Source organism: Drosophila santomea, chromosome 3R, assembly GCF_016746245.2.
Source record: "Drosophila santomea strain STO CAGO 1482 chromosome 3R, Prin_Dsan_1.1, whole genome shotgun sequence".
NCBI classification, from domain to species: domain Eukaryota; kingdom Metazoa; phylum Arthropoda; class Insecta; order Diptera; family Drosophilidae; genus Drosophila; species Drosophila santomea.
Genome location: NC_053019.2, coordinates 26,601,642 through 26,616,248, shown reverse-complemented (window position 1 = coordinate 26,616,248; position 14,607 = coordinate 26,601,642). Strand labels below are relative to the sequence as shown.

The 14,607-nt window shown below is 50.7% G+C and overlaps 2 protein-coding genes across 3 annotated transcripts; one reads left to right on the top strand and one right to left on the bottom strand.

The window, feature by feature from the left end:
- Positions 1-895: 895 nt before the first annotated feature.
- LOC120454379 lies at positions 896-3,053 on the bottom strand. The gene has a single exon (XM_039639616.2). The coding sequence runs from the start codon at positions 2,931-2,933 to the stop codon at positions 1,290-1,292; it is 1,644 nt and encodes a 547-aa protein (XP_039495550.1). The 5' UTR covers positions 2,934-3,053; the 3' UTR covers positions 896-1,289.
- Positions 3,054-3,180: 127 nt separating this feature from the next.
- LOC120454375 (rootletin) lies at positions 3,181-14,579 on the top strand. Of its 2 annotated transcripts, XM_039639611.2 has the most exons (11): positions 3,181-3,746; positions 3,818-3,891; positions 7,058-7,564; positions 7,795-9,084; positions 9,547-9,698; positions 9,757-11,133; positions 11,191-11,366; positions 11,435-13,422; positions 13,552-13,980; positions 14,049-14,224; positions 14,281-14,579. In XM_039639611.2, the coding sequence occupies exons 2-11, from the start codon at positions 3,889-3,891 to the stop codon at positions 14,342-14,344; spliced, it is 6,162 nt and encodes a 2,053-aa protein (XP_039495545.1). In that variant the 5' UTR covers positions 3,181-3,746; positions 3,818-3,888; the 3' UTR covers positions 14,345-14,579. The 2 variants fall into 2 exon arrangements, with proteins under 2 accessions (XP_039495545.1, XP_039495546.1); XM_039639612.2 differs by lacking the exons at positions 3,181-3,746; positions 3,818-3,891; positions 7,058-7,564; positions 7,795-9,084 and adding an exon at positions 9,449-9,490.
- The last annotated feature ends 28 nt before the right edge of the window (positions 14,580-14,607 follow it).

Genomic DNA, 14,607 nt, shown 5'->3' with positions numbered 1-14,607 from the left:
AATTTTGAAAGATTAAATAGCATTCTAGTTTACGGTATTTGTATAAATAGTGTTTGTGTTTTCGTTTTAAATTAAGTTAATTTGTTAGATGATAAGTAAGCTCAAATTGTTACGCTTGAATGCAAATAAGAGACGCCTTTCTACCCCATAAATTATGCAAATAATTTTGAAATTTCTCTTTTTGGCCCTCTGGTGCAGTGCTGTCCACCCTCTAATGCACTTCGCTGGCCCATTGATAAGGATATCCCGAATGGAAATGGCTCAGTTACCGCCAGCCAACCGCAATTAAGCTGACCCAAAGCCGTTGCCTGGCAACCCGAAAGGTGTCCACAACAACTAGCCGGGCTCAGGAAGCAGAAACGTGGCCAAAACAACCACCGCCAGGAGTGCAGGCACCACCAAAGGACCAAGGACAAACCCTTGCAAGCCGTCTGGTCAGTTCGGTTTGTGTATTTAAACAAGGAACAACGGCAACGTGTTTAATATTCAGCCAGATGCAGTTTACCAACGGCTTACTAATATAGATGGGTAAATAAAATATACAAATATGTGCTGCAAATATGATTAAAGGTGTAAAAAAGTTATCTGCAGATCTTCTGTTATAAATAAATAAATAGTGATATATGTATAACTAATGAAGTAATTCAGTAAAACAGAACGAGCTTGTCTTCAACTTAAGTTATAAAAGTGCTTACCTACAAACGAAGTAATCAAAGAAAACCAAATCTATTTAAGACCATATAATATTCTAATAATAATAACCATCATGATTTTTGAAGAAACAATCCAAAATAGTTGGCTTTCATTAATCTATCAAGTAATTTTTACATCGCAAAACAAAAAAGTGCCACCCACCAAGCTGAGTTCCAAGTAAAAAATTAAGTCAAATGGGCCATTAAAATATAAATATTATTTATTGCACAATATATTGTGGTATAAAATCTATATTCGTGCATGTGTGTATGTGGTGTGCGTGTGTGTGTGTGAGCGGTACACGTTTGTTTTTTAACGGCCTAATCTTCTTAGATGGATGTTGAACCCCATTGGCGTAAACAAAAAAAAAGAAATATTATAGAATGCAAATATATATATGCATAATATGCATATATATATGCCATATAGATTTCTATATATATTCCATTATTGATCAGTCTGTGTAATCTCTCTCGCTGAAGAAACGCCTGACGCTGGATGCTGGATGCTGGATGCTAGATGCGGCTGTTGCGATGCTTAATGCCTGATGCTTAATGCTGATGCTGATGCTGTGGCTCCAGCTCCGGCGGCTCCGTTCAATGAACCGGCACCGTGATGCGCGGCGATAAGCTTTTGGTTGCGCTGCGATTCCGGCGCTGCAAAAACAGCTTCACGTTCTCCAGGGGCAGCTGGAAGTGATAGTAGGCGCAATAGGGCAACGGATCCCAGTAGGCGAACAGTGCCTCTCGCTTGTCCAGCGCCGTGGTCGAGGTGCTCCTCTCCAGCGCCGACCAGCTCCAGTTGGGCAAATCGTCCTCGGGCAGTCCCCGCCTGTGGATGCACTTCATCGCCCGGCACAGCAACTGGGCATGCGATCGATTGTGGCATATGTAGGGCAGGGCCACGCCAAGTCGCGTGCCCAGTGGCACGAACTGACCGCCGTGGGCGGGGCTCTTGACCAGCCGGAAGCTTATGTGCCCATTGATGGGCCTCTGGAAGCGCACCTTGGCAAAGAAGGAGCGCAACCAGAGTTCTATCTGCGCCTCATCATCCCGGGGCACTGGTATCAGATTCTTGGTGTGATGCTCCACCCGACAACTCACATTGGCCACCACCCGCGAATCCTTGACGGTGGTGCAGGTCACATAGTGATGATAGCCCGGCTGATCCCGCACCACCAGCCACGGCTGCCGCTCGCTAATCTCGTGCTGGTTCAGCTTCAGTTCCGCCCGCCTATTGGGCAGTATGTACTTGTGCCGCTCCAGAACTCCCTGCATTCCGGCGGCCATCAGTATGTTTCTATAGCTGCCAACGAATCCGCTCTCGTAGATCTGCTGCAATTGCCGTGGAGCAGTCAACACCACATGTGCTGGCAGAGCCATCTGCTGTTGCTCGCATCTCTGAAAGAGCTGGAGGCAGTCGTCCAGCTGCAGGGTCTCCTGCACGCCAGGTATGAAACTGGCACAGCCCAGCACCTCCAGATGGGGTCGGGCCAGGGAATCATAGTACGCCGGACTGGTGGCACACACGGGTATATAGACCGATGGTCGTTCCTTCTTCACTATGTGGCACAGGGCTGCAATGTACTGATCCGGATTACTGGCCGTCGGCCGTGGCACCAAATAGAATTTATCCACCGCTGTGGAAAATCTGGCCAATCCGAACAATCCCTCGAACTCAAAGACCACCACACGGGCGCCGGAACCGTAGAAATTCCTGGCCAAATGTAGCGTCTGTATGGTGCTGCCGCAGCTGAGGAGTATGGTCTTCTGGCGCTGCACTGTGCCCAGCTCCTCCTCGCCACTCAGCAGCCACTTGACCAGGGCAATGGGCACCCGGAGCAGTTTCCAAAAGATCCAGAGCAGGGCGGACAGCCAGAAGCTGGGCGCCGCAATGGACAGGGGTATGTAGAGGACGTATCTCAGGATGGTCAGCACCAGGCGCATCAGCAACTGTGGCCCAAAGAGCAGGACTCGGGTGCCCAGATTGGGTTGTGCTGGTGGCGACTGCGTCTGAAACTGATGCCTCAGGAGATTGCCATCGGCGGTGCGCTGGCGTCTGAGGGTAACAAAGTGCTTGTGGGCCGTCTGGGAGTCCTTGTCCTCCTCCTCCTCCGACTGGCTGGGGTGCTCCGGTATCAGATCCAGCGAGTTGATGCGCCGGAACTTGGAGCGCGTGGCCTGGCGCAGTTGCCGGGCGTGCTCCTGGCGCAACAGCAGATCGTCCAGGGTCTGGGACATCTTCTTCACTCGCTCACTCGCGTATTCCGTATTATCTACGCCGTTTGTAATCAACGATTATCGCTGCCGTGCTGCTGCTGCTGGCAAAATCCGAACTGTGACTAAATCGCGTTTTAAATAGGAGCTATACTTTAAACCTATGGGATGCAGCCGCGACCGTTGATAACCCACCCCAGACACACATGTCCATCGGCCAATCCCTGTCTCTATACCTTGTGCACTGTCAGAAAAACTGCCACAAACTAATAATTAGCCAGCAAATTGTTCTTGAAATGATTGGATCTTATCACACTGATTAGTTAATTGCACTACTTTTATGGCCACTGGAAATAGAGTCCATCAGGTAATCACTCCATTGAAAGACCTATAAATAGCACTATCAGATTCAGACACTACACAAAAACCTTAAGTTTAAAGTCTGCGTATTTCAAAATAGTGACCTTAATAGTTCGTTAATTTCTGGTAGGTCAGTTTCTTTTTGTCCATGCTGAATGGCTTATCACAATTTTATTATTAGTTGCCAGGCTAGACTTTCGGTTTTCGGTTTATATGAAAGATTCATAATTCTTAAACAACTCTGCAAGTTCAAAGTACTACTTGTTGATTGGTATTGATTAGTTACCATGTAACAGCATTACAAATCAAGATTAGTCAACTCGATGGGATTATAAAATAGCGTCGCCATAATCTGGATGACTCTAGAACTCTAGAACTCTCTCAGTGTAGCAATATAAATTGCCTGATCAGCCGAACAATGTGTTGGCGAACGTGATGTTCATTGTCGCCAACTCTCCGGATGATCCGCTCTCCTCCGTATGTCTGAGATTTATTATTATTTTTTTTTTTTTTGGCAATCGGGTATAAATCATCGTCGCCGCTTGAAGGTTCCATCGATGTGGAGGTGGCGTCCGTTGCCAAGAGAGCCGGGAAATCTCCGTCCGTGCCGAGGATCTGCATGGTAAGTTCGGGGATAGCACACGATCGATGCATTGCAGGTCCACTTTTGTCGCCGGCGGGACTTTGGCCTGGTATTCAATCCCATTGCTGCTGCTGATAAGGTGATAAGGGGGTCTACTGTATGAAGAAACTTATGCTCGGCAATAATCTCACACCTACACTTAGTATAGAGCTTAGATTAAAAACCGAAAGTGAGGCAAACAAAACACCTTAATGGGCGAATGCATAACCAATCTTCGGACTTTGAGAGTCTACATAGTTGTACGCGAGTCTGATTTCCACATCTGTACGGCGGACACGAGTGCCTAATGGAAGGCATTCGCATTCTGTGTACCTGGCACTTTGATATCTCCTCCTCCTGCCCAAGGTCGCTGATCAGGTTCAAAGCGGGCCTGATAAGCGTGTTTGGATTTCCATATATTCCATATATATATATATGTATATTCAAATTGAAATTATTATTTCATGGCATTATTTCGTCGTCGCTGTGCCATGGAAATAGCCGTCTCACCTATGTACCTACTACTATTTATATATGGCGAATGCCGTGTGGCTGGCATGAGTATGCAGTTCTGTGATATGGCACGATGGCGATAACCCCAGGAGTCCACCGTCGCAATAGAATTCGCAACCTGAGCCAGGAAACATTTTGACATTTGCTTTCAGCGAGGTATTTTCAAAGCGATCGTGACTTTTGTTGATAATGCCAACCAGGTTTGCACTTTTCGATTTTGTAACACGGTGGAAATGCGCTTGATGTTTGAATAAAACTATGATAAGATCGGAAGGTTCCTTCCGCAGTATCTTCAGAATTCCAGAATTCTTAATGATTCCCATTTTGTGGAACCATTAGTTCTTATTCCTGTATTGCTTAGCATAATATCCATAAGCAAGGGTTGAACTATTCATGGCAGCTCATTTGTATTCACCGCAAATAAATCATGAAAAGGGTTAATCGCATCGACAGAGTCACCTGTGCTATCTCAAATTATTGCCCCTGCTGGTTGACTTATTAAAAGCAGTTGGGCATGAAGTTGGCCATGTGACCAGGCGAACCTGGGACACCACCCACCACCAGCTATACACTATATACCCCATCGATATCGCTATCCGACCGATTTGACCGACCGCATTCGGAGCAATATGCATTTGCATTTTGGATTGTTGCTCGCTCGCACGCCAAACATAATTGTGAGCTCCTCTTTCCGTAATCAATTGCGGTTGCCGCTGGTAACCGGGAATTTGTTAATTCAATGTTTATTCTGCCCCAGTCCCATCCATGCACCCCTTCACAGGTTGCAGTGGGTCTCCAGACGGAGCTGGCCCTAATGGCGGTTAGTTCGAAAAGGGAATCCCAGCGACTTGCTCCATTCTTCTACCTCCTTGCTGGCAACTTCACTGGGCGCTCAGTTGGCTCAGTTCCGCGTCCGCAGACAGTTCGAATCCTGGCCAAAAAAAAAAACAAAAGCGTTAGTTGCGTTAGTGCTTCCGCATTCCGCAAATTTGTGTCAATTGCCACCAGGCAGGACACGCTAGTGGAGGAGCCAAGGAGCAGGCTTTGAGCGCCAGGATTCCGTGATAACTTGATGAGTATTCAATTGGAGCTCAATCAGTTAACAACAGTGTCTAGTGCGCGGTCTTAATTTGGACATAATAAAGTGAAAGAAACAAAAGCAAGTGCCTCAAGGATTTAGCTGGAATACCACATTCACTGCCAGTGAAAAGTAAGTTGCAGTTAGCTGTGGGATTAATTGTTTAAGAATAGGAGCTCAATAGTTTAGATAAAGTTAGTGAAATACCAAACACGAGTTAATTTATGAATTAAAAGAACAAACCCTTAAATTCTGGAATATTAGAATAAACTAAAAGGATTCCTGTTACCAATGTAACTTTTTGAGAAAGACTTGAGATTTGTTACTTAAAAAGTTGAATGCTTTAAGGCTGTTTTAAAGAAGACCTTAGAAGAACTTTGAATGTCTTGAGTAATTCTCAAAAAATCCTTAAGTAAGTGAATTGGGTTGAATAAGTTCTTACTCAAGAAATATTAGTTAATAGAATATATACCTATGATTCATTCTATGTGCTACGACTTCCCCCCATTTTCCCTATAAACCTCAATCACGACCTCCATCTGACTGAGTCCTTGGTGATAGCAAATCGGGAACTAAAATAGAAAGTAGAAGCGCCATGGAGCAGATTGCATGCCAAATCATAGTCGCACTATCAAGGATATTATTATTATACGTTTATGGTTATGGATGGCAATGGTTGGGGGAATCACTGGGTGCACTGGTGGGCAGGATGGGGAGCGGAGCATAAGGAGCTCAAAATTAGAAGACGCATTCGTGTCAAAGGAAGTTTCAACAGCGGCGGAAATGTTGTTTATTAAAATAAATAAGAGGACAAGGAAATTCTTATGGCTCACGGGGGAGTGGAGTTGGGCCACGGATTGGAGGAGCACGCGGTAGCACGGGGTTGGTGGGCACAAACACTTGCTGTCCTGGTGACAGACTGTGCAATGCGTGTCGTCCGGATTCCAAAAACAATTTCCTCAAGTGGGCCCCCCCAAAAATATCATTCGAATGTATGGACGTAATGGAGAGAAGTCCTGGCCGGGATCCTTGGACTATTGCGAAGGAGGAAGGAGGAGGCGTAGGTGGAGATGGGGCGCCGAGCTTGTTTATTGGCGAGGAAACATCACCTCGGTGGAGCTGTCATGACGACTGACTCCAGGCCCGGAACAAGTTAATAAATCAATTTGGACTAACTTATCGAGTCCGTCTGCAGCGTAGGCGAGGCGCCAAACTTTTGGCCAGAAAGTTTCCGCTTCATAAAGGCAATACCCCTTTTAAAATCAACGAAGGGGTTGATGGGTTAAGCGAAAGCTTAGCATTAATGAGTATAAAATCATGTTTATAAATATTAATATAAGCTGTAATCAATCGTATACAGTCTTGAGTGAAATCAAACGCTGTTAATCTGTTAGTTTAAATCTACTTATACTAGAACTGAACTTCTTCTATGATACAAAAATATTTCAAATTTTTTAGAGGGTAGAGCGTTGTGCTTATACCAAGACTACACAAGTTTCGTGTGATTTTTGCGGCTGCACGCAATGCCAACCACAACACAGAAATTTTACTCATCCCAACCAACTCCTTTCGCAGATGCAGGCGTATCGCGATAACTTCAAGCAAACGCCCTGCCCATCGGCCGTCGACCTTCAGGCGGCTGGAACAGCCCACCCACCGGGCACCGCCTCCCGGCTGCCCTTCTCGCGCACCCAGCGTGGGCGTGACCCCTCGGCCAGTGGCGCCTCCGTTTCCGCCTCCGTTGCGGGCGGCCTAACGCCCAGGATGATGAGTCCGGGTCCGCCGGGCGCCGGAGGAGGAGGAGGAGGAGTGAGCGGCGGCGGCGGAGATCCATCGGCCCTGTTGCGGCAGAACCAGGAGCTGCGCCAACGGCTGGCCGACGAGTCGCATAGCTATCGACGCCGCCTGGACACCTACAAGCAGGCGCAGCACAACCAGGCCAACCTGGTCAGCCGACTGCAGTCGAAGATCCAGCAGTATCGCCAGCGTTGCAGCGACCTGGAGGATCGCATGCACGAGACCATTAAGCCGACGGCGGGAGCAGGACCCAAGTTGACCACCGGTCCGACCAACCAAGTGCTGGTGAGTATTCCGCAGCTGGGTACGAATGTTCTTAATTGCTTAAGGGCAACGTTGCGTATGAGTAATATCATTATTGTTCGATTTAATCAATTTGATTTATAATTTGGGGATCACAGGCTAATGTGATTGCAGTTATCATTGAAATGCCAACATATTCCATTCAATTCCATTCCGAAATAAATCAATTGAAATCCAAGGATACTGTAGCTCATGCCCATCTTGTTTTTTAGTGCTCAACTTCTTTGACTCTGGGGCAGAGCAGCTTGCCCTGCAGCTCCTCACTGGACTCGCCGCCGCCCAGCTGCAGTCGCGACTATGTCGACGATGTCCTGGTCACCGGCAGCGGTGGCATTGGCGGCGGAGCGGCGGAACTGTGCCGCAAACTGGAGGAGGAGCACCAGCGCTGCGAGCAGATCCTCGCCCAGAACGGCGCACTGCGTCAGCAGCTGGAGGAGTCGAATCGCACCAACGAGGCGCTGACCAATGACCTGCAGAAGCTGACCAACGACTGGGCGGGTCTGCGGGATGAGCTGCTGATCAAGGAGGATGAGTTCAAGGAGGAGGAGCAGGCCTTCAAGGACTACTACAACAGCGAGCACAATCGCCTGCTGAAGATGTGGCGCGAAGTGGTGGCCGTGAAGAGATCCTTCAAGGAGATGCAGACGGCCATGAAGGCTGAGGTGGCCAAGATGGGTCAAGAGATCAATTGCGTGGGCAAGGACATCAGTGGCTCCAATGCAACGGTCGCCTTTGCCGTCCAGCAGGCCAAGCGAGCGGCGGATGAGGAACTGAAGCAATCGCAGCGCAGCAACGACGAGCTCCAGAATCAATTGGCCACGCTGAAGGTGCAGTACGAGAGTGCCCGGCACGAGATCATGGAGCGGGATCAGCGACTACTGGAGCTAATGAATCAGCTGAAGAAGCTGGAGGATCGCTGCGCCCAAGCGGAATCCCAAGCAGCGCTGGCCAGTCGCTATAGCGACGAGATCGAGCGACTGAACAATTCCATGCGCGAAATTGCGCAGGCCGTCGTTCAAGATGCCGAGAACGCGGATCGCGAGGCGGACGCCGAGGTCACCGGCGGTGTCATGCAGCACATGCACCTGACGCGTGACGCCGCCTCCGTGGCGGGTGGAGCAGGTAGCACCGCCGGCGGTGGTGGTGGTGGTGGGAAATCACCGCGTCGCAACTCGACACGCGCCTCTCAAGCCTTCGCCGAGGGCACCATCTCAGCCGTCCAGGCGGCGCTCCACAAATACCAACTGGCGCTCCACGACATGCAGGTGAAATTCCAGAATAGCAGTGAAACATTGCGCAGCACCAAGTCGCAGCTGGAGACCAGCGAGGGCACCAAACAGCTGCTGACCACCAAGATGCAGCAGCTCACCGAGAAGTTGGACAGCAGCAACTCCAAGCTGTCGGAACTGCTGCAGGAAAGGGAGAGTTTGCAGCGCGGACTGGACGACATCCGCGTTCAGAAGCAGCAATCCGAGATGGGACGAGCCGACATCAATAGTGCGGTAAGTGGATTCTGTGGAGGTTCCGATTCAGGGATCCAAAGTTCTTTGGAATATTTCTTAATTAATAAGAAATATCTGGTTTTTTCCGCGTGTGGATGTCAAGGCGGATTGGGGGCGGATCGTTGATAACTCGATTAGTCTGCGTCTGCCTCTGATTACGCCGTAGATTGTCAATAATAATTATAATAATGATGATGTTTCCAACTCAAATCCGGGGTGATGCCATGTCTGCGATGAGTTACAAATTATGGCTGCGAAGATTGCATTTGCAGCCGGCGTGAGTGGAAATGACAAGGGGCTACGTTCATCAGTACCGGGATCTCGTATCTCTAAATGGGTTGCCTGGGATCGGGAATAGTATAGAGCTTGTCTATATCAAAATGGCGTTAAACAACATTATAAAAATGTATTCCATAATTATATAATGCGAGTAACCTAACCAATTTATATAATTTCTTATAGTTCGAGAACCTGAGCAGCGACTATGAGAAGATGCAGCTGAACTGTGGAAAGCTGCAGAAGCGCATCGATTCCATGGAGGAGGACAAAAAGGCGGTGGAGCTGGAGATTCAACGCATTCTGAAGGACAAGAACATAACCGAGTTGAATTTAAGGTATTAACTAGGGTACACCCCTTAGATTATAGCCACTAAACATCTGGAATCCCAACAGGTCCGAGGAAGATCGCAGCAGTCGTTTGCGTGAGGAGACCATATCCTTGCGCGAGGAGCTCAATCGAGTGAGCCTGAACCGTGATCTACTCGAGCAGCAGCGCATCGAGTCCGATAATCTGATCAATCTGCTGGAGAAACAAAAGTCCGATCTGGAGTACGATCTGGACAAGCTGTTGCTGGAGAAGTGCGATCTGCAGGAGAAGCACGAGAAGCTATCCAACAACAGTTGCTCCACCAGTGATGAGCTGAAGAGCGTTCAGAATTGCCTCCAGGATGCACAGGAGGAGCGCAAGAAGCTTCGCATTCAGTCCGTCGATCAGTGCAATGAAATTGGAGAACTAAAGAAGGAGTTGGCCATACTGGACAAGGCGCGACTCGAACTGGAGACGGACAATCTGTCAGCTGGCGAGAAGCTTAAGTGTCTGCAGCTGGAGAAGGAGAAAATCCTGCAGGACTTGGCCTGCGTCACCCGGGATCGTGGTGACATCCACAATCAGCTCACGGCGATGTGTCGCAAGAAGGAGGCTCTGAATGAGGAACTCATGCGGACACGCCAGCGTCTGGAGCAAACCACCGAAACTAACAGTCGCCTGAATCGAAATCTGGAGGAGATGGTGAAGGATGTGGAGGAGAAGCAGGTGGTCATCGATCTGCACGAGAAGGACACCCATCGCTTGAACGAACTCCTCGCAGCCCTGCGCTCGGAGAAGGAGTCCCTGGAGTCGGTGCTCTTCGATACGAACACCTCACTGGAGGCCACCGAGGAGCGACGCAGTCAGCTGGAGCGGGATCTGCAGGAGGCTCTGGTGCGCGAGGAGAGCCTCAAGAATCACGTGGCTCGCTTGCAGAAGGAGCTGGAGCAGTGCCAGCGCAAGGCCCAGGAGACCAAGACGCAGTTGCTCAACGCTGCCCGTGCGGCGGAGAGTGACTTCAACCAGAAAATCGCCAATCTGCAGGCTTGTGCCGAGGAGGCGGCCAAGCGACATGGCGAGGAGATCCTACAGTTGCGGAATGCCCTCGAGAAGCGGATGCAACAGGCCCTGCAGGCGCTGCAAACGGCCAAGGATGATGAGATCGAGAAGTTGCAGGAGCGCCTGGCCACCTTGCAGGCCCATCTCGAGAGCCTCGTCCAGCAGCACGAGGAGGCACTGATCCGGGCCGAGAGCGAGAAGCAGCAGGCCCTGTTGATTGCCCACCGGGATAAGCAAGCGGTGGCCGAGCGCTTGGAGGCGGTATCCCGGGATCTGAAGACCGAGCAGGAGTCCCTCGATCGGAGCAGACGGGAGGCCAATGCGCGGGATGAGAAGCAGCGGGCGGCCATTGCCCAGCTGAAGGACGAGATGGTGCAGATGCGCACCAAGGAGGAGGAGCACAAGTGGGTGATACTAAAAACATTTACATTTCCAGATATTTATGTTTACTTGCTCTGTAGGATTAAGTTGGAGGAGTGCATCCGGAAGCAGGAGCTGCAGTTGAGTAGCCTGCGGGAGGAGCGCGAGTCCTTGTGTCGTGTGAGTGAGGAGCTAAAGATGGAGATTCGGCTGAAGGAGGACAAAATGGAGGGCACCAACAACGAGCTGCAGGATGCACTGCGCAAGTCCAAAGAGGGTGAGTTTCGGGGCATCTAATCTTGTAGAGAAATTCACCATCATCTTAATCTAAAATCCCTATTGCAGGTGAGGGCTTCATCGACAGCTTGCGCAAGGAGCTGACCGACTGTCGCCGGCAACTGGCGGACAGCAACATCGAGCGGGATAAGTATTCCGGCAGCAACAAGGAGCTGCGCGATCACGTGAAGCGCGTGGAGAGCGCCAAGCGGGAGCAGGCACGCGCCATCGAGGAGGCTCTGCAGAAGATTAGCAATCTGGAGGACACCAAGAACTCGTTGGAGAACGAACGCACGCGATTGAGCACCATACTGAAGGAGACGGAGAATCACTTCACAAAGACCACCCAGGATCTGAATGCTACCAAGGCGCAGCTGCAGAAGGCTCAAGTGGAGTTTGCCCAGAAGGACGAGGGTGGCAAGGAGTTGCAGTGCAAGCTGGTTGCCGAGGTGGAGTTGAAGGAGCGGGCCCAGCAGGAGCTCTGCCAGATTAAGAAGCAACTATCGGACCTCGAGGCCAATCTTTGTGCCACCCGCCAGGAATTGGGCAGGGCTCGGTGTCAGAACAACCAGGAGGAGCATCGCTTCCATGCCCGAGAGCAGGAGCTGGCCCAGCGCTTGGAGGAGGGTCGTGGTAGGGAGAAGCGCCTGGAGGATCAGAAGCACAACCTGGAGGTCTGCCTGGCCGATGCCACCCAGCAGATTCAGGAGTTGAAGGCCCGTTTGGGCGGCGCCGAAGGTCGCATCCGGGCTTTGGATGAGCAGTTGTCGTGCGTGGAGCTACACAAGCGGGACACCGAACAGAAGCTATCATCGGTGGTTCACACTCTGCGCAGGATCGCTGGCATCCAAGTGGACGGCAGTGTGAATCTCTCACATCGTTTGCTGAGTCCCTCGCGAAGATTCAGTCCGTCTCGCAGTTGCGGAGACTATGACAACCGGAGCACTTCACAATGTCCGGATGGACCAATCGATGTGGACCCGGATCTGGTGAGGAAGGGTGTCCGCAACCTGATGCACCAGGTGGCTCAGTTGGAGCGCGAGAAGGATGACTACAAGTCCCAACTGGGAGCAGCAAAGAAGCAGCTCCAAGATGCTGCTGAACAGCAGCTGCGATGCGACGCCAAGCTGGGCAAATTGCAGGCCATGCTAAGGAATCTCCAGGAGGAGAAGAGCAATCTGGAAACGGACCGCAAGATGAAGATCTCCGCCATCCAGGCGCTGGAGGAGAAGCTCAAGCATCGCAACGATGAGTGCCAGATGCTAAGGGAACGTTTGGCCCAAACCGAGATGCAACTGGCTGCCACATCCGAGGAGAATGGCCAGAACGAGGAACGCCTGGAGAAGAGCCGACAGCAGTGCTCCAAACTGGACAACGAGAAGCGCCAGCTGCAGGAGGAACTGGCCAAGGTGGAGGGCCGGGCCAGCAAACTCGATCTGCAGCGGGTTGCCATGGAGGGCGACCTCACCAGGCTACAGATGGCCCTGCAGGAGAAGGACTGCAGCATTCGTCAAATGGCTGAGCGTCTGGAGAACCAAAACCGTGCCCTGACCCAACTGGAGGATCGCTGTACCGCCCTTAAAACCACCGTAGATCAGTTGAAGGAGCGCCTCCAGAAGTCCGCCGTGAGTGAAACCCAGCTGCGGGGCGAGCTCAAGACGCTGCAGAAGGAGCTCTCTGAGCAGGGTCACTGTTCCCAGGCCAACGAGGATAAGCTGAAGCTGGTGCAAAAGTCGCTGCAGACCGCCGAGAACGAGAAGCGCATCCTCACCGAACGCCTGGACAGCGCACAGACCAATCTCAACGAGCTGCGACGTAGCCAACAGGCCCAGCTGGATGGCAATCAGCGGCTGCAGGAACAAGTCACCGATCTGGAGGTTCAGCGCTCGGCCTTGGAGTCCCAACTGCGGATTGCCAAGTGGAACCAGGAGAGTGGCGGTGACAAGGGTCTGACAAACGGCAACGGAGGCGGCAATGGCGAGGAGGAGCTCAGCAGGCAGCTGAAGTCCTCGCAGCGGGAGAAGTCGGAGCTACGCAGCAAGCTGCAGACCCTGCAGGTAGGAAAAGTCAAAAGTTCACTGGGCGTATACGTGATTTATGTTTATAAATTAAGTACACGCAGTGTTGTCGGTCCTGGTTCAACCTAGCTTCTAATTCATTACATTTTTCAATACAATTGTTTAAAGGACAAAGTCAAACAGTTGGAATGCGACCGCAAGAGCAAGTTTTCGGGCGGAAATGCCTACGATCGAGCTGAGAAGTCCAACTCCTATTACGGTGGCGCTGCTGAGTCCGGCGAGTTCGACTCCAACCGCTACGATGTGGGTGGCGGCAATGCCGGCACTGCTGGTGGGGGCTCTTTCAACTGCGGATTGGATCACAGTGTAATCGAGCAGGAGACGCGCGATCTGCGACTCAAGGTGCGCCGCCTGGAGACGCTGCTGGCGGAGAAGGAGTCCGAGTTGGCGCGCTGCAAGGCTCGCATGAACGACAGCGCCAAGTGCCATGATGGCTTGGATGGGGATCGCTATCGCAGTGCTCAGATGCACGCAGAGAAGCTGCTCGACGCCAGGGAGCAGTCGCATCGGCAACAAGTGCTGCGCCTGGAGAACCAGGTACGTAGCCTAGGAACATTTGAAAGTAAAGTAAATAATATCTACATCATGTACCCTCCACTTTTCAGATCTCTATGCTGCGCGAGCAGTTGGCTCAGGAGGCCAAACGGCGGCAGCAGTACATTCTGCGCAGCTCGAAGGCCAATAGGGAAATGCAGCATTTGAGGAGCACACTGGGAGATTCCCTGCGCAATGTCTCCCAACACCCGGTGGATCCCCATCTCCTGGAGAGCGAGAGTCGGCGGTGAGATTGACGTTCTTATTTGTTATTCCAAAACCTTAACACATCATACATTTCAGTCTCGATTCGGCCGTTTCAATGAGCCTGCCGCCGTCGACCTGCCGGGACTATGATCGCGATTAGAGTAATGAGAAGTTAAGATTTGGTTAAATTTGATCCCGCCAAGAAGACGTAACGCTCACTGCCATTTGCATTTATTTAGAAAAAGGCTTGCTGGACTCCTCCAGACGCAACTGAGTTAATCATCACGTGCATTTCAACTCGTTTGCCTTAGTACAATTCTAGCTGTTCATTGTCTGCCCTGTTAGACAATCGAATATAGTGCGTTCCATCCAGTCGCAGCGATAATGACATCCTTACATCTCCACATAAATATTTATGCATTA

Bases quoted from the DNA above. Each gene is read 5' to 3' on its own strand.
- LOC120454379 (XM_039639616.2), bottom strand. From the start codon at position 2,933: ATGTCCCAGACCCTGGACGATCTGCTGTTGCGCCAGGAGCACGCCCGG.
- LOC120454375 (XM_039639611.2), top strand. The intron at 7,565-7,794 runs GTGAGTATTCCG...CTTGTTTTTTAG, and splicing joins GTCCGACCAACCAAGTGCTG to TGCTCAACTTCTTTGACTCT. The intron at 9,085-9,546 runs GTAAGTGGATTC...AATTTCTTATAG, and splicing joins GAGCCGACATCAATAGTGCG to TTCGAGAACCTGAGCAGCGA.